The sequence below is a fragment of the Hemicordylus capensis genome, chromosome 11 (genome assembly GCF_027244095.1).
Source record: "Hemicordylus capensis ecotype Gifberg chromosome 11, rHemCap1.1.pri, whole genome shotgun sequence".
Lineage (NCBI taxonomy): Eukaryota > Metazoa > Chordata > Lepidosauria > Squamata > Cordylidae > Hemicordylus > Hemicordylus capensis.
In genome coordinates this window covers 10923986-10949945 of record NC_069667.1, presented here as the reverse complement: position 1 = coordinate 10949945, position 25960 = coordinate 10923986, and the positions used below count along the sequence as shown (strand labels likewise).

The following is a 25960-nucleotide window of genomic DNA, read 5'->3' as shown; positions in this document are numbered from 1 at the left end:
CTGTTGCTGGTATCTACCTTGCATTTCATTTTAGGCTGTGAGCCCTTTAGGAAGCTGCCATATACTGAGTCAGACCACTGGTCCACCTTGCACAGTGTTGTCTTCACAGACTGGCAGTGGCTTCTCCAAGGTTTTAGGCAGGAATCTCTCTCAGCCCTATCTTGGAGAAGCCAGGGAGGGAACTTGAAACCTTCTGCTCTTCCCCGAGTGGCTCCATCCCCCAAGGGGAGTATCTTCCAGTGATCACACATGTAGTCTCCCATTAGGCAGACCCTGTGTAGCTAAGTAGACAAGTCATGCCTGCTACCACAAGACCAGCTCTCCTCTGGGGGACAGGGAACCATCTTATTAATAATTCTTCCTTTTTAAATGAAAAATGCTTTGAGAATGTTTTAGGTGGAAAGCACTCTATCAGTGATCTTCATAATTTTGCAAGCAGGGGCCACTTCAGTGTACACACACACACACCCCTTCAGTGTGAGAGCTGTTTGCCACCATGCGGACCTCTGCACAACACTGCACTTTCCTCTGAGCTGGGAGGGCCTTTTAAGAGAGATGGAGCCCTCTCTCAAGAGTTCAAGGAAGGAAGCACTAGGAAAGCCTACATTTCCCAGCATGCTTTTGAAGCCGGTGCAGGGGCTCAAGAGGGCTCCGTTTCCCTTAAGGGAGCGGCCGCCCCCACCCCGGGCAAATCACAGCACTGGTGAGGACTGAAGTCACTGCACTCCACATCAAAACATACCACTTGATACAGGGGCAGGGAACCCTGGCACGCCAGCTGTCGTCAAGCTACAACTCCCATCATTCCTAGCCACCATTTATTGCACCTGGAGAAGATGGGCGTCGGCCTTCCACAACACCTGGAGAGCCAAGGTTGCCCTTCCCCGCTCTGATGGAAGGAAGCCACCAATCCGCTGCTCCAGCAAGAAATGCCACTGATCTTTTATTAGCAAGTAAAGAGAGGGAACTGCAAAAAGAGAGTCGAGTACAAAGCCTGATGGGAATCCGATCGAGGCAAGAGCCGCTCCCGTCCGGAGTGACAACTGCATAGATTTACAGTAGGCTGGTGGCGGGAGGGTGGGGAAGCAAAATGAAGGCTAAGTCGCCCTACGTAAAATATGTATAGGGAAGGAGCTGGGTAGTGAGAGGAGGCTGTAATGCAACCGGCCCAGACTGTCATTTGGGAGACCGGTGGGGGGCTTGGAGGAGTCCTGTTGCCTCTAAAGGTACGGAGGCCGACAGAAGCCACTTTATTTAGCACCCCCCCCACCCTGCGTCACCTTTACAATTTAGATTAGGGATGCCCTTTACTTGTAAAGGGGAATCCTCCCTTTAAAAGTATACCTGAGCCGGACCACGAGCCGGTTCTTTGAACCGGGGGCCAGTCCGGTTCGAATTCAGACCCCCCAAACTGAGCCGGCTCACACATCTCTAGCTGAAGATTTATGACCCATGGGGATCACACACTGGTGCTAACGGCACAAACGGGTGCCTCCCCAAAGGGGTAACACAACCCTGCAAATAAAACTTTGATGCTGAAAAGGGAAGTGACCCCAGAGGAATTCAAATCTCTTCAGGGCTCGGAAAGCAGAACAAAGATGCACGCAAGTTGAGAGAAATCATTTCGGAGTAGGGCTAAAGAAGAGGTGAGAACACGCTGTAAGTGCAACCACCTCTTTTCCAACTTCGGTAGAGTTGCCATGCCCCCTGGAATTTCGGGTTTGACCCGGATTTTAAGCATCTCACCCAGATTCGACCGGATTTCAGCTTTCTTTCTTTTTTTTAAAGGTGGCGGGGGAGAGCTAAGCTCTAGCCCTTGTAGAAGCAGAGTTATGGAGCAAAATGTGTAGTCACTATTCTGCTCAAAAATTATTTCCAAGCCAATTTACATAATAATATGCAAATAAGGCTCCCGGATTTGGAAAGCCAGAAGATGGCAACCCTAATCTCCGGGGAGGTCAATGTTGCCAAATATCACTATAACCATTCAGCCCCCAAGACGGTGCTGATGGCCAAAATGGATGGGCTGGGCTCATGGACGAATCCCCCTCCGCTTGCAGTTCAGAATAATCTGACATCCTTTGGACATTGGACTCCAAATACATTGTGGTATTAAACGCACACACAGAGAAAGAAAGAAAAAGGACGTTGCATGACATTTCATGGAGATGGGGAGTAACAATAAGTCCCAGAGGTTGTGGATCACAACTCCCATAATCCCCAGCCAAAGGCCACTGCAGCTGAGGATGCTGGGAGGTGCAGTCCACAACATCTGGGAATCGGGGATCAGCACCCACGGTCTACCAAAGGCCTTTCATTTTAAACAATGCTTCCATGGGCGAGAGAGACGGGTCCTTTCCCTTCAAGTCAGGGACAAAGAGCAGGTCTCTGGCTGGCCCGAGGGGCTCTTTTCTTGCGAGTGGCGAGAGAGACGTGGCTTCTTGCATCACCACTTACATTGCCAAGATTCACGACCACCAGGTCATTCAGCCCGAGAGGCCGCCATCTCCAGAGATGCCCTTCTTCTAGTCCATGGGCTCTTTTCCTCTGGATGCGGCGAGGCGGAGATGCTGAACGCAGCTTCCGCAGCTATGCGGAGCCCAGAAATGGCGCGGTGGCTTCTTCTGCTAAGTGCCTGGCATGAAACACACCTGCGGAGACGGCAGAACCCCACGGGCCACGAATCTTCACTGTTCTCCATGGTGGGAAGGACTTCGGCAAACAATGCTCAAGGTGAAAGCAATTTCTCACCACACTGGCCCCTGCACAGAGCTGCGTTTCCCCCAGGGGGGCCCGAGGGGCCTACATCCACATCTTAGAAGACAAACAGGGAGTGCTGGGAAGTGTAGTTCTTGACAGCAATTTCCCTACAGGTGGGGGACAGCTCTAATTCAGGCCTGCTCAACTTTGTTCCCCCCGCCATCTTTTTTTTCAGACGACAACTCCCATAATCCCCAGCCACAGTGGCCAACAGCCAGGGATTAGGGGAGTTTTAAGCTGGGAAGTAGGCATGTGCGCAAATGGCTTGTGCAGAATGGACAAGCGGTGAGAACAGACGGGGCAGGGAGTGGTTCCCTTAAAAAGCAAGATAGGCACGCGCAGAGGCCCTGCACACGCCAATGCCACGCACTGGCAGAGCAAGCGCCGCGCATGGAAAAGCAGCAGGGCAGGTAAGGACCTGCTTCTTAAGGGAACCGCTCCCTGTCCTGCTGAACCGATTCGGCTGCGGGCACCCGAGCCGGTTCGACGCTTCCCAAAGGAGGCATCAAACTAGTTCGTGCACATCCCTACTGGGAGACAGCCAGCTCTTCGGTCTCCCACCCGGTCTCCCTGGCAAACTGCTGGAGTAGAGGATATTTGTAAAGGGGAAGACCCAGAAAAAGATTGGGCGGGGGGTGGCGTGGCAGTTTCAACAAGTCTGGAGAAAAGAAGGAGAGTGCACATCTTAACTTCTTATCCCAGGACCCACTTCAACCTGGCTCCACCTCAACAGGAGAAATACCGGGAAGGACTCCTTTTCCCAGAGCTCCCTGCATGCCTTGCGAGACGGTGCTCTGCTTCCCTGAAAGCCCCTGCAGCAAAGCACAGCACCCGGGACAGCCACCTCCACACGGTGCGATTACCGCATTTACTTGAACAGGAGGAGACTCAGAATTTAAGATGACACCCCCCCCCTTTAAAAAAGAGGTTATGTTTAAGTTATACCTGTATTTACCCCAAAGGAAGAGGATTCTGACTTTAAGACACCCCCCCCGCCCCGATCTCTAGCATTGAGGAATTGGGCAAAAACCTAGTCTTGGATTCAGGTAAATATGGTAAGATCAACAATTAGTTGGGGGTCTGCACTAACCCCAAACACAAACACATTTTGCTGACCCCGCCAAGAGGTCTTCCACTCCAGGAGTACAAAGCCCGGCAAGTTTTTCTTCTAATTGCCCGAGGTATTTTTCCAGCGTCTTCCGGCCTCCGCCACCGATTTCCCGTTCCTGACAGGCACGGCCCCCTCACCTTGCATTGGCAGGGGAGTAGAATCAGAACATTCCTGGAAGGCCAGAGCAGGAAGGACAAGGCAAGGGGGACTGAATGAAACCACACGTCACCTGCTGTGTCCCCCCCCCCCAAAAAAAACTAAAGCGGGCAGGATGGCACGACGGGGGCAGCCCCAGAAGCCCCAGGTGTACGAGACAGAAACAGGAGAAGAAGATGGAGAGTATTGCACCAGCAACCCTACTTGGTAGGCAGAGCGAAGGAAAGACCATCAGCACCACCTTCCTTCTCCAGACCGGCTGCTTCCCTCCCTGTCTTTGCTGCAAAGGTCCCTCGGGCAGCTTCCCCATCCCGTGGAAAGCTGAGGCCGCCAGCAGAGAGGAAGGACGCGCAGAATCCTAGCCCTCCTGGCATGGGGCAGGCGGGTGGGTGGGGGGACGCTGGTTTGGAAGTGCTTAAGGCCTGAGAAAGAGCCCGGCGACGCATCGGCTCTGCTGCGGCTTGACATTCGGCAGGAGAGAGGCTCCCGCTTGAAAGGTTGTGCCGGGACCAAGTCCGGAGTGACAGCGAACGGCCTGCTGGCGAAAGACGGCCAGGGCCGCTGCCGCTTTCGGGTGTCGAGGCAGGCCCAGCTCTGCCCTGCTCAAGCCAAGGAGAACCAGACGCACAGGCAGAGAGAGCACACGCGGATCCAAAGGGCAGTGATGCGTATTGGGCAGCGGACAATCAAGTAATGCTGTGGGGACCCCCCCCCCTCCTCTTGGGGTGGAGGTCAGGTCTCTTGAGGTATGCAAGACGCTCTCGGGCTCAGCGCGTCAGGCCTGGAGGCCCAGGAAGCGGGCCGTGTTCAGCACGTCGTCTCTCGTCAGGTAGCAGCCGCAGAGCTGGCGGTAGCCCGTGAAGGACTCCCGGCCGTGCAGGACCCGCCAGTTGTCCACAAAGAGGGCCTGCAAAGAGAACGAGGGAAACGGCGTAGGGGGCGACCTTGACTCTCAGACCCTTCTTCCAGGGAGCTCAGGATCGTCTACACCAGGGATTCTCGACGCCGGGTCCCCAGATGCTACTGGGCTTCAACTCCCATGATCCCCAGCCCCGGTGGCCTTTGGCTGGGGATTCTGGGAGTTGAAGTCCAATGACATCTGGGGACCCAACGTCGAGAATCCCTGGTCTACCCTGATTGGCAGCAACTCTCCAAGGTTTCAGGCAGGAGTCTCTCCCAGCCCTACCTGGAGATGCTGCCAGGGAGGGAACTGGGGACCTTCTCTGTGCAAGGCAGTTACTCTGCCACTGAACGATGGCTCCTCCCTAAGGCTGAAGCAAGACTGGGGGACGTAAGAAGCTGCTGTTCACCAAGTCTGACCACTGGTCCCTCTATCTCAGTATCGTTAGCACTGACTGGCAGCAGCTCTCCAGGGATTCCGGCAGGAGTCTCTCCCAGCCCAACCTGGAGATGCTGCCAGGGAGTGAACCTGGGGCCTTCTGCATACGAAGCAGATGCTCTACCACTGAGCCACAGACTCATCCTAGAATGAATTACAGGAAATGCACCTTCCTCTCCCCAATAGCCAAAGGAAGGCATGGAATTTCCAAATGGCCATTGGCCATTCGGAAATTCAATGCCTTCCATGGCCACATGGCCCATTAAGCTCAGAGTTGTCTACACTGACTGGCAGCAGCTCTACAAGGTTTCAAAACAGGAGTCTTTCCCAGCCCTATCTGGAGATGCTGCCAGGGAGTGAACCTGGTACCTTCTGCATACGAAGCAGATGCTCTACCACTGAGCTCCTGAGCCATTAAAATCCCTTAGGAAACTGCCTTATATCGAGTCAGACCATGAGTCCCTTGGATTCAGTACTGCCAACTCTGACTGGCAGCATCCCTCCAAGGTTTCAGGCAAGAGTCTCTCCCAGCCCTACCTGGAGATGCTGCCAGGGAGTGAACCTGAGATGTTCTGCAGGCAAAGCAGATGCTCTACCGCTGAACTATGGCCCTTTCCCCTAGGACGCGGCTGTCTACTGAGTCAGAACACTGATCCATCTAGCTCAGTACTGTCAACTCTGACTGGCAGCAGCTCTCCAAGGTTTCAGGCAGGAGGCTTTCCCAGCCCCACCTGGAGATGCTGCCAGGGATTGAACCGTGCACATTCTGCATGCAAGCACTAAGCGGTGGTTCCATCTCCTAACGTTTAGACACATTGGTTGTGTATCCACACCTTCAGCAAAATGCCCCCATAACTGCGACATCCCGAGGCATTCACTAGGACTCTACCTTGCCTGGCTTCAGCTTGACCCACAGCTCGTTCTCCGGCCTCCGCAGCTCGGTGGTGAGAGTCCGGTGTGCGGTGTACCAGCGGTGCACGGTGTCATAAGGCACTGTGTTAATGACAGCTCGGTCGTAGTTGTTGTACCTGTGAAGAAGTGGAACCAGCGTCCTTGGTGTGTTTCGCAGAGCCCAGCTGCTCCAGTTAAATCCCACACATATTAAGCGGCCTTATAAAGAGTCCAACCATCGGGTCGAGAGAATGAGAAAAATAGCATCAGAAGCTGCCTCCTACAGAGTCAGACCCCTGGTCCATCTCTCTCATTACTGCCTACTCTGACCGGCAGCATCTCTCCAGGATTTCAGGCAGGAGTCCTTCCCAGACCTACCTGGAGATGTTGCTGGGAAGTGAAGTGGGCACCACCTGCGTGCAAAAGCAGGGACTCTAGCATGGGGCTAAGGCTTGACCCACAACAGCCACCCAGGAGAAGCAAGTCGGTTTTGTCACCCAAACTGACCCCTTCACAAGCGGCTGAACTCAAAGATAAAGCTGCAACATGGAGATGTAACATGGGATGTAATGAGTACTATCTAAAGTGAAATACTCATGGAATATGCAGTGGAGCAAAGCATGCAGCCTGAATAAAAATACTGGATCCACACAGTGCAAACTAAATTTTACTACGTTAACTAAATTTTACTAAGTTTGTAAGGTCTTTATACAAAGCATGGAGGAGAGATCTATCAATGGCTACTAGTCTGGTGACTAGAGGCCACCTCCAGCCTCAGAAGCAAGATACCCAAATGCCAGTTGCAGGGGAGCAACAGCAGGAGAGAGGGCATGCCCTCACCTCTCGCCTGTGGGCTTCTCAGAGGCTTTGGGTGGAGAGGAGAGCTGGTCTTGTGGTAGCAAGCATGACTTGTCCCCTTAGCTAAGCAGGGTCCGCCCTGGTTGCATATGAATGGGAGACTAGAAGGGTGAGCACTGTAAGATATTCCCCTTGTGGGATGGGGCCACTCTGGGAAGAGCAGAAGGTCAGACCCTTGGTCCACCCAGCTCTGTATTGTCTACCCAGACTGGCAGCGGCTACTCCAAGGTTGCAGGCAGGAGTCCCTTTCAGCTCTATCTTGGAGATGCTGCCAGGGAGGGATCTTGGAACCGTCTGCCTGCAAGCAGGTAGGTGCTCTTCCCAGAAGGGCCCCATCCCCAGAAGGGAATATGTTTCAGGGCCCATACAGGTAGTCTCCCATTCAAATGCAAACTGGGGCAGACCCTGCTTAGCAAAGGGGAGAATTCATGCTTGCCGCCACCACACACTGAGTGGATCCAGCTTTGTTATTCATATGGCACCGTATGCTCCACTGGACATCCCAACCTCTATCCGTAAGGCAGGGGTTCTCCGCTTTGGGTCTCCAAACGTTGGTGGACGACCTGTCTCCGACAACTGCTCTGTAGTCCAACAGCCGCCATTATGGCCAGCCTCAATTAGGGATGATGAGCACGAGCCAGCTTGGGGCCTCCTCCGGGAAGTGCCAAAAAGGCTCGGGTGTGATTCCCTGCAGGAGCTCCTTACCTGCCCCTTCAAGGAAGCGCTTCCCGCCCCGCCAACCTGTGAACGAACCATTCGTGCACATCTCTAGCCACGATGGCCAGAGGGCAGAGGAGTCGTAGTCCAAGAACATCTGGGGACCCCAGGCTGAGAACCTCTGCAGGAAGCTCCTCGGGAGTCCGCGTCACTCGGGTTCCAGCAGAGCGTTAAAGAGACATACATCGACGTATCACACACAACATCCAAAAGGGAGAGAGGGCAACATCACCCTCACCACAACTGGAAAACGCCTCGCTTTTCCCAACCAGCGAAAACGAGGACACACCGCGGTTCACGTCTTGGCAGGGCTGCTGCCGGTCAGAGCCGCTGCTCGGGGGGCTGGGCTGGGCCCAGGCAGGCAGAGGGCCACCCGCCCCGCTTCCCGAGCGATGCCAGCCGCCTCACCTGATCAGGTAGAGCTCGTTGTTCCAAGGGTAGACATTCAGGACGGGGCCCACCCCGATCATGTGGTTGTGGCAGCCCCCCACGCTCTCGATGTACTCGTGCTTCAGCGGCACCTTGGCCAGCAGCTCGAAGTCCTCCGGGGCTCGCTGGAGGACCTGCCCGGCCGCGTAGAAGCCGTCCACCAGCAGCGTCCGGCCGCCTGTCCCTTCGTGGCGGAGGCAGTGGAACACCTGGATGCTGGGGGGGGGGGAGAGGAGGGGCCTGTCAGTCCGCCAGCTGCAGCAAAGGATGCTGGGAGTTGTAGTCTAGTGACCGCTGGAGAGCCTTGGCGCAGAGGAATACTTGACCAATTCCAAATTGGTAGGTTATATGTTAGGAGCATAGGATGTGGACCACTTAAGAGATGCAAATGGCGAGGGGTATATAAACGCATCATTTGTGTATGTGTGCTTCAGCGTGCAAACACACACAGGCACACGCTCAAACCATTGGTACATGTAGCTCAGTATGGTCTACACTGACTGGCAGCGGCTCTCCAAGGTTTCGGGCAGGGGTCTCTCCCAGGCCTACCTGGAGATGCTGCCTGGGATGGAAGCTGGGACCTTCTGCAGGCAAAGCCCTACCATGGAGGCTCAGTATCTCTATCCCCCCAAAAGGTGGCAGGAACAGAGGAAGCTGCCTTACGCTGAGTCAGACCCTCAGTCCATTTAACTTCGTATTGCCTACTCTGACTGGCAGCGGCTCTCCCAGGTTGCAAGCAGGAGGCTAGAGCTTCGGCATTCTCTCGAACAGGGAATCCCAGATGTTGTTGACTACAACGCCCAGCGTCCCCAGCTGCAACGACCTTTGGCTGGGAATTCTGGGAGTTGTAGTCAGCAACATCGGAGATTCCCTGTTAGAGGGGACGCAACTGATCTACAGCCCCATCCCCTAAAAGGACTAACATAGGAAGCTGCCTTATACCGAGACAGACTCAGTATCCTCTATAAAGTATTGAATCTGGGATCCTCTGCATACAAAGCAGATGCTCGACCTCCAAGCTACGCTCTCTCATCCCCAACAAAGGAAATTGCCACCTACGGAGTCAGACCCTCGCTCCATCTAGCTCAGTATCGTCAACAGTGACTGGCAGCGGCTCTCCCTGGTTTCAGGCAGGAGTCTCTCCCCAGCCCTACCTGGAGAGGCTGCCAAAGAATGAACCTGGAACCTTCCGCATGCTAAACAGATGTTCTACCACTGAGCTATGACCCCACCAGCTGACTGGAATATTCTTCAGGGCTCACATGCAGACATAATCCAAATGCAAACCAGGGTTACAACTCAAACCAAACCAAACACGGATGTGTAGTCTCCATTCAAATGCAAACCTGCTTAGCCAAGGGGACATTCATGCTCGCTACCACAAGGCCAGCTCTAGGGACCTCAAAGGGATGGGCTACAGCAGAACCATCACCTGGAGTGAGGGCTAAGGAGCTGGGAAATTTAGATGGGATGCAAGGACTAGCTAGCCCTGTTTTAAAATAGAGGACCCGGTTGTCAAAAAGCTGGATAGAAATGAAATGCACAAGTATATACAAGAGAGCATAGGAAGCTGCTGCCTACTGAGTCAGACTGCTGGTCCGCCGGGCTCGGTATTCTCGGCACTGACTGGCAGTATCTCTGCAAGGTTTCAGGCAGGAGTCCTTCCCAGCCCTACCTGGAAATGCCAGAGGCTCAACTGGGGACCTTCTGCGTGCTCCATCACTAGCTATGGCCCCATCCTGCAGTATCGCCCTATATGGGGAAGGTATCACAGCACAGGACACTGGAAGGCCTGGCGGATGAGAACTGGTCTTCTGTTAGCAAGCATGAATTAGCTAAGCAGGGTCCACCCTGGTTGCATATGAATGAGAGACTAGTAGTGTGAGCACTGTAAGATATTCCCCTCAGGGGATGGAGCCGCTCTGGGAAGAGCAGAAGGTTCCAAGGTCCCTCCCTGGCAGCATCTCCAAGATAGGGCTGAGAGAGATTCCTGCCTGCAACCTTGGAGAAGCCGCTGCCAGTCTGTGAAGACAATACTGAGCTAGTTGGACCAAGGGTCTGACTCAGTATACAGCAGCTTCCTATGGCCTTCTAAGCCATCAAGTTCACTTCCAGCTTCTGATGTTCCGAAACAGACCTCAGAGGGGAAGAATGCAGCCCTGCCCGTCTTACAAAAGATCGCTGTTTTTGTTAGCTGGTTATATAAAGTTGAGAACTGGCCACGGCCCTAGCACAGCTGCACTCGAGAGACAGCACCAATACAGAAGACTCTATGTACTGCCACACTGTATTAATTCTGCGCTGAACCGTTTGAACCTGCTTGGGCCATTCCCGGGCCGTAAAAACATTGGCTTTGGTGGAGATTTTGGGTGCATGTGTATAACACAGAGAATCTGCAAGTTAAGAGCTGGTCTTCCAGAGGAACATAGGAAGCTGCCTTATACCAATTCAGACCCTTGGTCCCTCTAGCACAGTATTGTCTGCACTGCCTGGCAGCGGCTTCTCCAAGATTACAGGCAGGCGTGTCTCTCAGTCAAACCCTGGAAATGCCAGGGAGGGAATCTGGGACCTTCTGCATGCAAGCACCCTTCCCCATCCCCCAAGGGGAATATCTTACAGTGCTCACATGTAGTCTCCCCTTCAAATGCAAACCAGGGTGGGCCCTGCTTAACAAAGGGGACAATTCATGTGTGCTGCCACAAGAGAAGAGGAGAGCTGGTCTTGTGGTAGCAAGCATGACTTGTCCCCTTGAGCACTGGAAGATCTTCCCCTCAGGGGAGGGATCCGCTTCGGGAAAAGCAGAAGGTTCCACGTTCCATCCCTGGCAGCAGCTCCAAGACAGGGCTGAGCGAGATTCCTGCCTGCAACCTTGGAGAAGCCGCTGCCAGTCTGTGAAAGCAATACTACCTAGATGGACCAAGGGTCTGACTCAGTATATGGCAGCTTGCCTATGTTCCTAAGACCAGCAATCCTACATAACGTGCCGTGTGGGTTTCTTGATTCTTGGGTCCTGCCAGAAGATCTGTAGTGCTTTCACACCCACAGACAACTTGACACACACAACCTTCCTCCCTCCCTCCCTCCCACTAGACTAGCGTTTCTCAACCTGGGTTCTCAGGTGTTGTTGGACTACAACCCCCATCATCCCCAGCCTCCATGTCCTTAAAAATTATTTATTTATTTATTTAATGAATCTGTGCACACCCCTAATTACTGGCAGCCCAGGTGGAGGCGGTGGCCAGGGGGGCCTTTGCACAGCTTCGGCTGGTGCACCAGCTGCGTCCCTTTCTCAAGACAGACAGATCTGGCCACAGTTATGCACGCATCACTTCCCAGCTGGATTACTCCAACACACTCTACATGGGGCTGCCCTTGAAGGCTATTCGGAAACTGCAGCCAGTGCAAAATGTGGCAGCTCGGATTTTATCTGGAGCTGCCTGGTGGGATCATATTACTGGACACCCATTTTGAAAGAGAGACACTGGCTGCCGATTTGTTTCCAGGTCCAATTCAGGGTGCTGGTTTTGATCTTTAAAACCTGTAACAGTTTGGGCCCTGGATACCTGAGGGATTGCCTGCTCCCAAGGGTTTCTGCCTGCTTGACAAAGTCACCAGAGGGGGCTCTGCTCCCAATGAAGGAGGCTTGGCTGTTGTGCGGGTGGGAACAGGGCCTTCTCAGTGACTGCCCCCAGACTTCGGAATGATTTCCTGGTGGGTATCTGCTCCCCTTTCTCCATCACAGTTTTTAGAAAGCAACTGAAATCTTGGCTCCCCCCCGCCAGGCTTTTATAGGAGTGTTTTTGTTGCTATTGCTACTCTATCTTTTATGGTCTTATTGTGTATGTTTCAAAAACTTTTAATTAGATTTGTAGTTTTGTATTCCAATTTCATTATTTTCATTGTGTAACTGTTTTTCAGTTTTATGTTTAAATGTTTTTGTAAACCACCTTGAGACCGTTTTAATGAAAGGTGGTATAAAAATAAAATTAAAATATAGCACTGCTAAAGCTAAGCGTAAAGCCGCCTAATGGCGCAGCGGGGAAATGCTTGACGAACAAGCAGAAGGTTGCCAGCTTGAATCTCTGCTGATACCTATATCGGGAAGCAGCGATATAGGAAGATGCTGAAAGGCATCATCTCATACTGTGTGGGAGGAGGCAATGGTAAACCCTTCCTGTATTCTACCCAAGAAAACCAAAGGGCTCTGTGGGCGCCCGGAGTCGACACCGACTTGACGGCACACTTTACCTTTAAAGCTAAGCTTAGAGACAAAGTCATGGAGAACAGGTCTATCGATGGCTACTAGTCTGGTGGCTACAGGCCCTCTTCAGCCTCAGAAGCAGGGGGCCGCTAAATACCAGTTGCAGGGGAGCAACAGCAGGAGAGGGGGCATGCCCTCACCCCCTGCCTGTGGGCTCCTTGGAGGCATCTGGTGGGCCACTATGTGAAACAGGATGCTGGACTAGGTAGGGCTTGTGTTCCTGTGGATCAGACGAAGTGGATAATCTGGCTCCTATTTTACTTAGTTGTAAATTTTACAGCATTCCACATAGCAAACTGATTTCACCTCTTTTATAGAGCCTTCAGGGAAGACCAATGGACTTCTATGTAACTGATCTTCTTGCAGATCAGACGGTATTTGTTGCTTCTTGTGTTGCTAGGTTCTGTGCCTTTGCATACAAGATGCATCAAGCAATGGAGAAGACCCCTGCCCTGACCCCATCAGTTAGGTAAGGATATCCCCGACTGGGTAGATTTTCTCGAAATGCAACTGTGATATCGGACAGATTGCACCAACTGCAATGAATGTCAACTTTGTACTATACTGCTGAATTACTGTGATAGAGATATTGACTAGATAGGCCTTGGGCCTGATCCAGCAGGGTGGTTCTTATGTCCATATACCTGGCCAGTGTCTGGATGGGAGCCCCCTGGGTACCCCACAGAACCTGCTCAGAGATTTCCAATTGGAAAAGTAGGATCCCCACGAATCATATGAATACACTGCAGCTGCGTCTGTTAAAGTCCGCCAAGGACTCTTGCAAGGTAGAACCTCTTCCAGGCAGCTCAGTGAAAATATTCCTTTTCCGAAGGAATATCGAAATATTCAAGTGATATTGACTGAAACGCGTTGGAATCAACCTCCTATTCTGCGGCGGCTTTGGCTATCTCAGCTGCATCGGTTTTGTATCTGCTAAAGCCCCTCACAGACACTTTGAAGAGACGCAGCAGGGCATGCACGGATCGTGCCCACCCAATTTCCTGCCGCCTCACAGGCAACTGGCACCTACCCACAGGGCTCCTGGAAGTAGGTGGTGTCCGTGTGACGGTCCAAAGCCAGCTTGGTGTAGGCCGTGTCTCCCCGGGAGAAGTCGGACGTGAAGTACCACATTCTGCCATAGATGGTCTCTCTGAAAGATGAAACAGCACAGAATGCCCAGTTGGCTTTGCGGGGAAGTAAAGTTGGGCCGTCGGGTCGGTTTCAACTCCTGGCGAACACAGAGCCCTGCGGTTGTCTTTGGTAGAATACAGGAGGGGTTGACCATTGCCTCCTCCCGCACAGTATGAGAAGATGCCTTTCAGCACCTTCCTACATCGTTGTTGCCCAATATAAGTGTTTCCTATAATCCAGGAAACATACCAGCAGGGATTCGAACCAGCAACGTCATGCTTGCTAGGCAAGTCATTTCCCCACACTGCGCCATTAGGTGGCTTGGCGTTGCAGTAGCAGGCAGTTATGGTCTCCATTGCTAAGCAGGGTCCACCCTGGCTTGCATTTGGAAGGGCAACTACATGTAAGCACTGTCTGCTGTAAGATCCTCCCCTTAGGGGGCAGGGCCGTAGCTCAGTGGTAGAATATCTGTTTAGCATGCAGAAGGTCCCAGGTTCAATCCCTGGCAGCATCTCCAGGGAGGGCTGGGAAAGACTCCAGCCTGAAACCTTGAACAGCTGCTGCCAGTCAGTGTAGACACCACAAAGCTGGATGGACCAAGGCTCTTACTTGGTATAAGGCAGCTTCCTATGTTGGTTTCCTTTATTTTAGGGAAGAGAGCTGGTCTTGTGGTAACAAGCATGAATTGTCTCCTTTGCTAAGCAAGGCCTGCCTTGGTTTGAATTTGGATGGGGGGGCTACACGTGAGCTCAGTCAGATAGATAGTGGAAGATAGTGGAAGAGCATCTGGATGACTGCATGCAGAAAGTCCCAGGTTCTCCCTGACAGCATCTCCAGGCAGGATGGGGAGAGACTCCTGCCTGAAACCTTGGAGGAGCTGCTGCCAGTCAGTGTACATACCACTGAGCTAGATGGACCAATGGTCAGACTCAGCAGATGGTAGCTGTCTATGTCAGGGATGGGGTCAGAGCTCAGTGGTAGAGAATCTGCATTTTCAAGCAGAAGGTCCCAGGTTGACTCTCTGGCAACCTCTCCAGGTAGGGCTGGGAAAGGCTGCCTGCCTGGGAGAGCCACTGCCAGTCAGTGTAGACACCCCTGAGCTAGATTGACTGCGGGTCGCTCTGTAAAAGGTAGCTCCCTATGTTCCAGTAGCCACAACTGGAAATGTAGCACTCTCTAGGCAGAGTCTGAAAACTGTAATTTTGTAAGAGTCTGAAATCTGAAGGCGTTAGGGCTGTCTGTGAATGCTCCCTTGTGGGCAAGGAACACAAACGCCGATGCGGGAGGAAAGCTGGGCTCGTGGGAGCCAGCATGACCTGTCCCCTTTGCTAAGGAGGGTCTGCCCTGGTTTGCATGTGAATGGGAGACTACATGTGTCAGCACCGTAAGATATTCCCCTCAGGGGATGGAACCACTCTGGGAAGAGCATCTAGGTTCCAAGTTCCCTCCCTGGCAGCATTTCCAAGATAGGGCTGGGAGAGAGTCCTGCCTGCAACCTTGGAGAAGCCGCTGCCAGTCTGGATAGACCCTAAGCAGGGTCTGCCCTGGTTTGCATGTGAATGGGAGACTACATGTGTCAGCACTGTAAGATATTCCCCTCAGGGGATGGAGCCACTCTGGGAAGAGCAGAAGGTTCCAAATTCCCTCTCTGGCAGCATCTCCAGGATAGGGCTGAGAGAGATTCCTCAGATTCCAATGAGAGATTCCAAGGTGTTTTCGTTGAAAAACACTGTGTAAATATTTGTAAGGACAACTAGAGGCCTGGTGTGCAGAAGGTGCCCCCGCCAACTTGACAAAGTGGGAATTCTCTTATCTTTAGCGGGGGGGTGGGAGCAACCGGCTCTCTCCATCCCCAGCAAAGCATCCCTCTAGTGGCTGTTGCTGGTATCTGCCCGATGTTTCTTTTTCGCTGTGAGCCTTTTGGGGACAGGAACCACCTTACTGGTTCCAAATAATGTTTATATGATGTCGTCTCCCCCCCCCCCCAATGTAAACTGCGTTGGGACATTTTAGCAGTATATAAGTAGCACCGTAGCGTGTGCTCCGTGGCCATGCCTCCTGCACCTGAGTTGCTGGCATCCTACTGCAAAGAGGCACTTTTTAAAAAGGGGCGATTCCCTTGTCTTCTTTCCCTATCCAACCCCAGCACAGCATCCCGCCACGGACTGACACTGGCATCGCCTTTGTGCGGCTTCTTGTTAAGACTTGCAAGGGCTTTGGGGGCAAGGAGCAAGCTTCTCATTCCTTTTGCTGTGTAACTAACATTCTTGTTGAAAGGCAGTGTTTTATTTATTTATTTGTTCATTCCATATCTATACCACCCTTCCAAAAATGGCTTGGGGCAGTAGATATTCTAAATCAACAAATCACAGATTGCTCTCCTGAGGCTACCTGACTACATGACGCTGCCAGGCCGAGTCAGACCTTTCGTCTACCTCACCCAGTACTGTTTGCTCTGACTGGCAGCCTCTCCCCAAAATGGCCTTGCCACCTCGGCTCTTTTTCAGAAGACAAAAGCTGAAACGAGTCCTGGGGCCGTCTGCAAAGCCTGAGCTTGGCGCCCGAACTATGGTCCCTCCTCTGTTAAGAATATAAGAACAGGCCCAAGGAGGCCCATTTAGTCCAGCATCTTGCCTCACACAGTGGCCCACCAGATGTCTCAGAGAAGCCCACAGGCAGGAGTGGAGGACATGCCCTCTCTCCTGCTGTTACTCCCCTGCAACTGGTATAGAGAGGCATCCTGCCTTTGAGGCATCACCTCAGAGGTGACCTCGCCTGCTGTTCATCACCATCCAGATCAGTGTCTGCTGTCACAGGGATTCCCAGATGTTGTTGACTACAACTCCCATAACCCCCAACCAAAGGCCATTGCCGCTTGAGATGATGGGGACTGTAGTCAACAACATCTGGGAATCCCTCTTACAGGGAACATGGATCCAGACTCCGGGTTTTTCATCGGGGTTAAGAACAGCGAGTCTTGTATGCAGATTTAGATCTTGCAGGAATAAAAATATTTATTAAAGAAAGAGAGAAATCTGGGTGGAGAGGAGAGAAAACAGTGAGGAGCATGGAGGAGGAAAAGTGAGCCAGCCTTAACGACAAGCCAGTCACGGGTGAGAATAAGGAAAGCGGAATCCTCCGTTGCAGTGGTGAAGAGTGGCATTCCCACGCAAGAGTGCCTGGTCAGACGTCATGCAAGAAAAGCCATACCCAGGCGAGGGGGAGAGGTGGGGGGGGGGTGGAGCAGGCAAATGGGTGCAATCGAGTTGCCTAATCCTTCCTTCCTAATCCTCAAGGGCAATTCAAAGTCAGTCTGGCCATTTCAATTTAATTGGGAGGGGAAAAAACCCTCTCCTTGCACTTTCCTCTGCAGCTCGGAGTCTGTTTTCATCTTTCGATCTCCCGGGGCCAGAGCTGCCCTCCTAACCTTTCCTGTCCAAACAGGAAATATTGCTCTCTGTGAACGCTAAAATGTTCCCAGCCTTGCTGGGGAAAAAAAAAATTAAAATCCTCATGCCTCAGCTTTTGCTCAGCTCTGGCTGCTCTCAGAAAAAGTCCTGCATGACCTTTAAATGACAAGAACAAAAAGTTTCCCCACGCTTGTGCCAAGAGAACACACTGACAGACGTCATGGTCCTAGAATACCACACCTGAAGCTGCCAGATACTGAGTCAGACCATTGGTCCATCTAGCTCTGTATTGTCTTCACAGACTGGCAGCGGCTTCTCCAAGGTTGCAGGCAGGAATCTCTCTCAGCCCTATCTTGGAGATGCTGCCAGGGAGGGAACTTGGAACCTAGATCTAGATCCCGATCTTATACTAGGGAATTGGAATGTTGCCCTTCTCGTAAATGTCATTTATGCAATGCTCCTGCGTAGGAATAGGGAGAGAAGATGCGACCAAGAGGTTCGTGTAGATGAGACAGCAAATCTCTTCTGGAAAAGTTTGTATGGTTATGTGCAAAAAGACAAGTGTATCTCTTCTAAACAGCAATGGGACAAATTGTGGAAATGGACATTGGACGTTAGCCCCCCGATTACCTGATGTGCCTTGTAATCCCCCCCCCCCCGTTACAGTACTGGGTGCATATACTTTATAACCCTGTGGGTTACCAAATCCTTGTTTGTAAATCTTTGTAGATATATGATGTACAAACAACCACTTTGTATATAATTGTGCTTTGGTAACGTACAGTATGCTTTGGTAATTTGTTGGTTCAATTAAAAAATCTTGCCCTATAAAAAAAAATTTAATTTTTAAAAAAATCTTGTCCTATCTTGGAGATGCCAGGAAGGGAACTTGGAGCCTTCTGCACGAAAGCACTCTTCCCAGAGCAGCCCCATCTCCTAAGGGGAATATCTTGCTGTGCTCACACATGAAGTCTCCCATTCAAATGCAAACCAGACCCTGCTTAGCAAAGGGGACAGGTCATGCTTGCTACCACAAGACCAGCTCTGCTCCCCTTGACCTCTTTGGGATTAGGATGTGGCCATCACCAAGAGAGACAGCCCTACAGGGTTACCTTATCAAACTGATCCTCTCTGCTAAGATCTCCGTGTCCTCTTTTGTCGGGGGAACGTTCTCGACAAAAGCAATCCCATAGAGCAGAAAGTTCTGCAGGAACTCTTTCAGGCCCTCGTTGGTCTCCAGGAAACTCTGGCAGTCCACAGAAGGCACCTCGGCATGCTGGTAGATCTGGGCGTTCCAGAGGATGCGCGGATGCATAACCTGCTGCTTCTGGCCCTCGTAGCTGTTCTTCAGGAGCCACTCCAGCCCGTACCTGGTCACGTGGTTGTCCGGCCCTGGCCAGAGAGTGGGTGGGAGGGGAGAGAGAGAGTCAACGCATTCTAAGAGAAAGAGAAAAAGTCAGCAATGGATTGCAACTCCTAGCTTGGGGGGGAAGACACTTCACTTACCAGAAAAGACAGAGAATATATATAGTTCAGTTAAGTTTATTAACGATCATTCATCACGTATACAGATCTCAGACCAGATCCAGATAAAAGGACATTAAAAGGTAAATATCCATACAAGGGTGTGTGTGTGTGTGCGTGTGCGTGTGTGTGTGTGTACGTACACAAAAGGACAGCCCTGCTGGATCATGCCCAAGGCCCACCTAGTCCAGCATCCTGTTTCCCACAGTGGACCACCAGATGCCTCTGGGAAGCCCACAGGCAAGAGGTCTGTGCATGCCCTCTCTCCTGCTGTTACTCCCCTGCAACTAGTATTGAGAGGCAACGTGCCTCTGAGGCTGGAAGTGGTCCACAGCCACCCGACTAGTAGCCATTGATAAATCTGTCCACCATGAATCTGTCTAAACCCCTTTTAAAGCCACCCAAGCTGGTGGCCATCACCACATCCCATGGCAAGGAATTCCATAGAATAATAAAAGTACTTCCGCTTGTCGGTCCTAAATTTCCCAACTTTCAGTTTCATGGGGTGATTCATGTATATATAAATGTGTGTGTGTGTGTATTTTAAAAAATCTATTAAATAAAAATTAAAATTAAAATAGAGTGAAGCAAACTAAAAGCCTGAAATAACCATTTCTAACTCACCATGAAATGTGCCGTCAAGACTATTTCGACTCCTGGTGCCCACAGAGCCCTGCGTTTTTCTTTTGGTACAATACACCGGGGAAATGCTTGACTAACAAGCAGAAGGTTGCCAGTTCAAATCCCCGCTGGTACTATATTGGGCAGTAGCGATATAGGAAGATGCAGAAAGGCATCATCTCATACTGCGTGGGAGGAGGCAATGGTCAACCCCTCCTGTATTCTACCAAAAGAAAACCACAGGGCTCTGTGGGCGCCAGGAGTCGAAATCGACTTGACGGCACACTTTACCTTTTACTTTAACTCACCATGAGTGCATCTTAATCGCAGCCAGACAAAATTTGCCTACCAGAAGTGAAACACTGGTGTATTTATCAGAGAGAAATAAGTTAATATTAATAACTCAGAGTTATTTGGGTATCTAAAAACAAGAGGAGTAATATAACTGGAGCGCAAATCACGAGAGGAGGAGACAAATATATACATGGACCGACCACAGAAACACACAAAGTGATCTAGAGAGATGTGAAATGCTGCCGCTGTGCAGTCTCCAAAGTTCTCCCTTTGGTACTGCTATTTGAAGAGACGCAGAAGCTTCTCACCGTATCTGGCTAACGTTACCCGTGCACCACTGAGAAAGGCAAGGTTGGCACTTCCAAACTATGCCCATGGCATATCTTGAAGGGAGATTCTGTAAAATTCCCATGGAACAGTGCCTCTGCCCCCGTGGCGCTGGCCAAGTAGAGGACCGAATCCACTATGTTTTACACGGTCCCATATATGATGTGATCAGGGAGAAAATGCTGGGACATTTAGAGATAAATTGAAGGGTTCAGCTGCAGAATGTTTGACTCATCTTCTTACTGACATGTTTCCATATGTAAGTTGCCAAGCTGCCCCTTTTACTTTACTTTCTTTTACACTTAGAAAGAAATTTAAAGCTGCCATGCTCTGTGCTAAATTGTAGCATTGGTTTCGGTTTGAGTAGACTGTTGAAGCAACTCTATGGTATGAGCAACCTACTACGATGACAAGGAATATTTCTGTACTATTAGGAATATTTATATACCGCTCTTCAACCAAAGTTCGGACTGCAAGGCTGGCTTCTGTGAACAACAGGTGTCTATGGGAAGAGAAGGCCCTCCAGAAAGCAATGCTTAAACCTGGAAAACATGGGGCCATAGTTCAGAGGAGTGAACCTGAGACTGCCTTTTCATGAAAGGGCTCCCAGGTTCACTCCCTGGCAGCATCTCCAGATAGGGCTGGGTATGATGCCTGCCTGCAGCCTTGAAGAGCTGCTACCAGTCAGTGTAGACAATACCGAGTTAGATGGACCAGGGGTCTGACTCAGCATGACAGCTTCCTGTGATCCTAACAATCTAGCCAGCAGCCCAATAATATAAGTGTCCTCTAGTCTACCTAATGGCGCAAGTCAGAGGTTGCCGGTTCAAATCCCCACTGGTGTGTTCCCCAGACTATGGGAAACACTTATATCAGGCAGCAGCGATATAGGAAGATGCTGAAAGGCATCATCTCATACTGCGCAGGAGATGGCAGTGATAAACCACTCCTGGATTCTACCAAAGATAACCACAGGGCTCTGTGGGCACCATGAGTTGACACCAACTCGACAGCACAACTTTACTTTACTAGCTATACACTGATTGCTCCTTTGGTTCAAAGATGCAATGCCACAAAGGGCAAAAGGGGTGCAAAGGCAGGGGAGAGGAAGGAATGATGTTTCTATTTTAGAGAGAGCCAGCGTGGTGTAGTGGTTAGAGTGCTGGACTAGGACCGGGGAGACCTGAGTTCAAATCCCCATTCAGCCATGGTACTTGCTGGGTGACTCTGGGCCAGTCACTTCTCTCTCAGCCTAACCTACTTCACAGGGTTGTTGTGAAAGAGAAACTCAAGTATGTAGTACACTGCTCTGGGCTCCTTGGAGGAAGAGTGGGACATAAATGTAATAATAATAATAATAATACTATTCCATTTTATTCAACATCAGCACCATCCTCTTTACACTCCTCCCTTTAAAAGAACAAAAAGGTGGGGGGAGGTTCCAGCCAGTTATTAAGTACCGAGAGCTTCGTCTCCATCAGAAACTAGGCCTGACTTCCTGGTGGGAGCCTGGCCAAGATTTACAGCTGGGGAGCAGGGGCACTGGTCAATCATGCCCTTGGTTGACCGACGGGCTTTTTCTCAAAGCAACACTAGAAGAGATCAGCCCAGCTGCTTGAGTGAGACTTCCCCATTAAAAACGCCTCCGGGATTTGTCCAGGCCTGGTGCATTGAAGACCCACATTTTGCCACCAGGGCAGACCATTCTGTAACAGGAATGTTCGCCTAGCAGGGTGGAGTTCTAGCTCAGTGGAAGAGCATCCGTTTTGCTCAATCAGTCTGCCCTGGTTGCACTTGAACAGGAGACTACATGTGTGAGCACTGTAAGATCTTCCCCTTCGGGGATGGGGCCGCTCTGGGAAGAGCATCTGCATGCAGAAGATTCCACGCTCCCTCCCTGGCGTCTCCTGATAGGGCTGAGAAAGACTCCTGCCTGCAACCTGGGAGAAGCCGCTGCCAGTCTATGTAGACAATACTGAGCTAGATGGACCAATGGCCAGACTCAGTATATGACAGCTTCCTATGTTCTTTATTTCTAGCCGGCTCTCCTCTATTTAGCAACATCTAAGCAGAAATAGCCCACATGGTTCTACTGGAATAGTGCAACACAGAAACTCCTTAAAAAAAAAAAAAGTCTAATCCAAAGATCACTAACTGATTGTTCCCTGTATCAAGGATTCCCAGTTGATGTTGACTACAACTCCCATCACCCCCAGCCAAAGGCCTGTGATGTTATCAGTCTTTATTACGGTCTTTGACCATTATCACAAAATCTAAAACAATACAAACTTTTAAACACAGCCATATTAATAACATAACTGATCACTGGATCTAACCACAGGCGAGCAGAGGGCGATGAACTCGTATTGCAGAACAACAGAATCTTGCGACTGGGTGTGCAATAGACAAATTCGCATCTCTTAGCAAATTTTTGATGTAGAATTTGTCCAGTTAACCTTCGCCCAAAATCTATCTAAAAGGCACACCGCAGGCGCACATGTGCAACTCACTTAATCTCATCAGAGTTACAGGGGCAATCTCTCTGTTCAGTTGGAATCCTACTGTATCTACGTGCCAAAAGTTCCGGCACATGGGCCCTTGAAAAGGCCCATCTATTTTTAGGGAAAATAAGGAGGAATACATAATCCGTTGGGCGGGTTCTCATCCCACCACTGAGCAGGTGGAATGACCTAGAGGTCCTTGAAAGGGTCTTTCGAAAACCCAACATCCCAGATCCTTTGTTTAATATTTCTTTGGCCCTGACCAAACCCACAGAGAGGACTGCCTCAGGTGAAAGACCACAGGTACGGAGTTTCCTGACACATTTCTCCCACCAGCTTGAGCAGTGCCTATCCAATAACAAGGGGAGGAGACCAGAGGGCAGTAAGTTGATTCTTGCCCAGTTCATTAGTATTAGATACCAAGCTCCGGCTTCCATTGAGGTAACACCTGATTCCAACCTCAGAGAGGCATCAGAGATACCGTTGGGGGTCAGATATAATGCTCTTAAGAACCTGGCTTGGACCCACTCCAGGAACCTGTGATGTTATGCAACTGCTGGCATAAGACCTTATCTACCGGGTTCCCCAGTGCATTCCGTAACCTGTCGATTTCTTCTGCCAGCGCCAGAATAAATCTGGAGCAGACGCCCTTCTTCTGCGTGGGGTCCTTGTGCTTCCGAAACAACACTGCGCTAGTCTAATGCTCATCTGAACTTAACCCACAGATCTTCCCAAAGCAGGTGGAAATAACCCAGAAAGCCACCACTTTCTCTGCCGCCTCCCTGCTTTCCCAGAAGAGGATGCTCCACAGACTCACATGTTAGGAAGAGCGTGGTCTCGTCCACCCGGACACCCTTTGGGCTGATGCGCAGGTCCACGCTGGCCGTATCCAGGCTGCGCTGGTTGGTCTTGGTGTTGTAGCAGGAGGCGGAGCGGCAGTGATCACGGAGCCAGACGTAGTCAAAGCGCATGAGGGTGTCCCTGTACTTCAGTTCTGGGGAAGCAACACACCGCCAGGTCAATCGAGCCGGATGGGGCTGTAGTTCAGTAGGAGAGCTACAGCTTTGCATGTTAAGAACGTAAGACCAGCCCTGCTGGATCAGGCCCAAGGCCCATTTAGTCCAGCATCCTGTTTCACATAGTGGCCCACCAGATGCCACTGGGAGCCTACAGGCAGGAGTTGAGGGCCTGCCCTCTCTCCTGCTGTTACTCCCCTGCAACAGGTACTCAGAGGCATCCTGCCTCTGAGGCTGGAGGTGGCCTGTGGCCCTCCAACTAGTAGCTGTTGATAGACCTCTCCTCCGTGAAGTGATTCAAACCCATCTAGGTTGCTGGCTGTCATCAAATCTTGTGGCAGAGAATTCCACAAGTTGATGATGCGTTATGTGAAAAAGTACTTCCGTTTGCTGGTCCTAGATTTCCTGGCAATCAATTTCATGGGATGACCCCTGGTTCTAGTGTTATGCGAGAGGCAGGAAAATGTCTCTCTATCCACTTTCTCTACGCCGTGCATGATTTTATAGACCCCTATCATGTCTCCCCGCAGTCGTCTTTTTTCTAAACTAAATAGCCCCAGGTGCTGTAGCCTTGCCTCTCATAAGGAAGCTGCTCTAGGCCCCTGATCATCTTGGTTGCCCTCTTCTGCACCTTTTCCAGTTCTACAATGTCCTTTTTTAGATGTGGTGAACAGAATCCAATCCCTGGGAACATTACCAGGCAGGGCTAGGAGATAATCCTACTTGAACCTGAGCCAGTCGGTGTAGGAAAGGGTTAGGGAATGTTGGCTCTCATAGGAACATAGGCAGCTGCCATATACTGAGTCAAACCATTGGTCCATCTAGCTCAGTACTGTCTACACAGACTGGCAGCGGCTTCTCCAAGGTTGCAGGCAGGAGTCTTTCTCAGCCAAATCTTGGAGATGCCTCCAGGGAGGGAACTTGGAACCTAGATGCACTTCCCAGAGTGGCACCATCCCCTCAGGGGAATATCTTACTGTGCTCACACATGTAGTCTCCCATTCAAATGCAAATGCAAAGGGCAGAGCCTGTTCAGCAAAGGGGACGTCATGCTTGCTACCACATGGCCAGCTCTCCTCCAATAGAGGAGGTTCCAGGTTCAGTACCCGGCAGCATTTCTAGGAAGGGCTGGGAAAGACCCCTCTCTGAAACTAGGGATGTGCACAAAATACTTTGTTGAGATCCCAGGAGGTGGGGAGGAGGTGCCTTTAAAAGGAGGCAGGCAGGTCCTACCTGAAACCAGAACCAGCAGCATAGGCTGCTGTCGCCGGAGGGGCAGGTAGGACCTGTCTGCTTCCTTTTAAAGGCACCCCGCGCCGAATCGCTTTGGCTGCAGGGAGTCGAATCGTTTTGGCGCCTCTTCAAAGAGGCAATGAAATGATTCGGACACATCCCTATCTGAAACCTGGGAGAGCCACTGCCAGCCAATGTAGAGTTTCCCAATCTAGGTTCCTCCAGATGTTGCTGAACTACAACTCCCATCATTCCCAGCGACAACCTGTGGGGAATGGTCCATCACTCCCCACAGGTTGGGAACCCCTGGTGTAGACAATACTGAGCTAGATGGACCAATGGTCTGACTCAAAAGAAGGCAGCTTCCTATATTAAATGTTCAAGAATTTGACTGCCAACCTGTATTTAGGCCTGCTGAATAGAGAGGACTGCACAGAAAACCTGGAGCCAGACAAGACCTGGTTTCCCCAAGGAAGGCTGGCTGCGAGCCCCGCTGGCTGGCTGGGAGCGCCTAACCCTAACTTCCCCGGGCCTTTGGAACTCCCTGCTACCGACTCCTTACCCAAGTGATCATCGTGTAATTGCCAGGCACAGCTGAGAGATTCTGGGGCTGTGTGATGCCAGCAGGCTGAACCTGGACGCGTCAGTCTGACGTTAAACCGCCATGATGCCCGGCACTTGAGGCCTGTCTTCAGTAGGCAGCGAGAGTTGGAGAACAGACGCAACAGCTGAAGGCCCCACATCCTGCGGAAGGGAGATAGAAATGGGGTGGTGGGGGAGATTTAGTGGACATTTATGCATTTATATATATTTTTAAAAAACTTGAGTGGCACTGTTTGAAATGCCATCACATGGCAGATCCCAACTGCTATACGGGAGACCCTCGTTTCTTCTCACAGGTTCTCCTACTGCGGTCTCCGTAATTCACAGTCAGGTCATAGGGACCCGGTTTCTATGATCTCAGGGGCAAAAATAGGCTATTTTTGCTGATTCACGTCTCTGTGCGCCCAGAAATGACTTCTGGTGGCATTTGCAACTTGGAGGCAGTATGGAGCCATTTTGTGCCTCTTTCTGCAACTGCAACAACAACAACAAAAATTGGGTGAAAATCAGGCAGTTTTTTGGGGGAGGGGGCACTGTTGAAAAGCAAGACACTGTCCTGTACTTCTCTTATTTTTGCTCCCTCTCCACCTTTTTTGCAATTTGGGGTGTGATTTTGGTATGCTCGGGAACCTAACCCCACAGATTCTAATTAAAAGCCTGAATGGATACATGTGTCTTGACAGCCTTTTAAAAAACTGTCAGAAATGGGGAGGCTCCCTTATTCAATAGTCTACCTCTGAATAGTCTAGTCTCGGTCCCTGTGCTGGGGAGGTGTCAG

The 25960-nt window shown here is 51.1% G+C and overlaps 1 protein-coding gene and 1 non-coding gene across 6 annotated transcripts in view; both read right to left on the bottom strand.

The window, feature by feature from the left end:
- Positions 1 to 918: 918 nt before the first annotated feature.
- TMLHE (trimethyllysine hydroxylase, epsilon) overlaps positions 919 to 25960 on the bottom strand; it is a 38963-nt gene continuing 13921 nt past the window's right edge. For all 5 annotated transcript variants that reach the window (XM_053274351.1, XM_053274354.1, XM_053274355.1 and 2 more), the window contains 7 exons: positions 25142 to 25323; positions 23148 to 23324; positions 18176 to 18455; positions 13553 to 13672; positions 8241 to 8477; positions 6256 to 6394; positions 919 to 4934 (listed from right to left, as the gene is read on the bottom strand). In XM_053274351.1, the coding sequence (XP_053130326.1) occupies positions 4803 to 4934; positions 6256 to 6394; positions 8241 to 8477; positions 13553 to 13672; positions 18176 to 18455; positions 23148 to 23324; positions 25142 to 25323 (1267 nt within the window). In that variant the 3' untranslated portion in view covers positions 919 to 4802. The remainder of the gene's footprint in view (positions 4935 to 6255; positions 6395 to 8240; positions 8478 to 13552; positions 13673 to 18175; positions 18456 to 23147; positions 23325 to 25141; positions 25324 to 25960) is intronic.
- On the bottom strand, positions 5436 to 5510 carry TRNAT-CGU (transfer RNA threonine (anticodon CGU)). Its single transcript has one exon. It is a non-coding gene; the product is annotated as a tRNA-Thr (tRNA).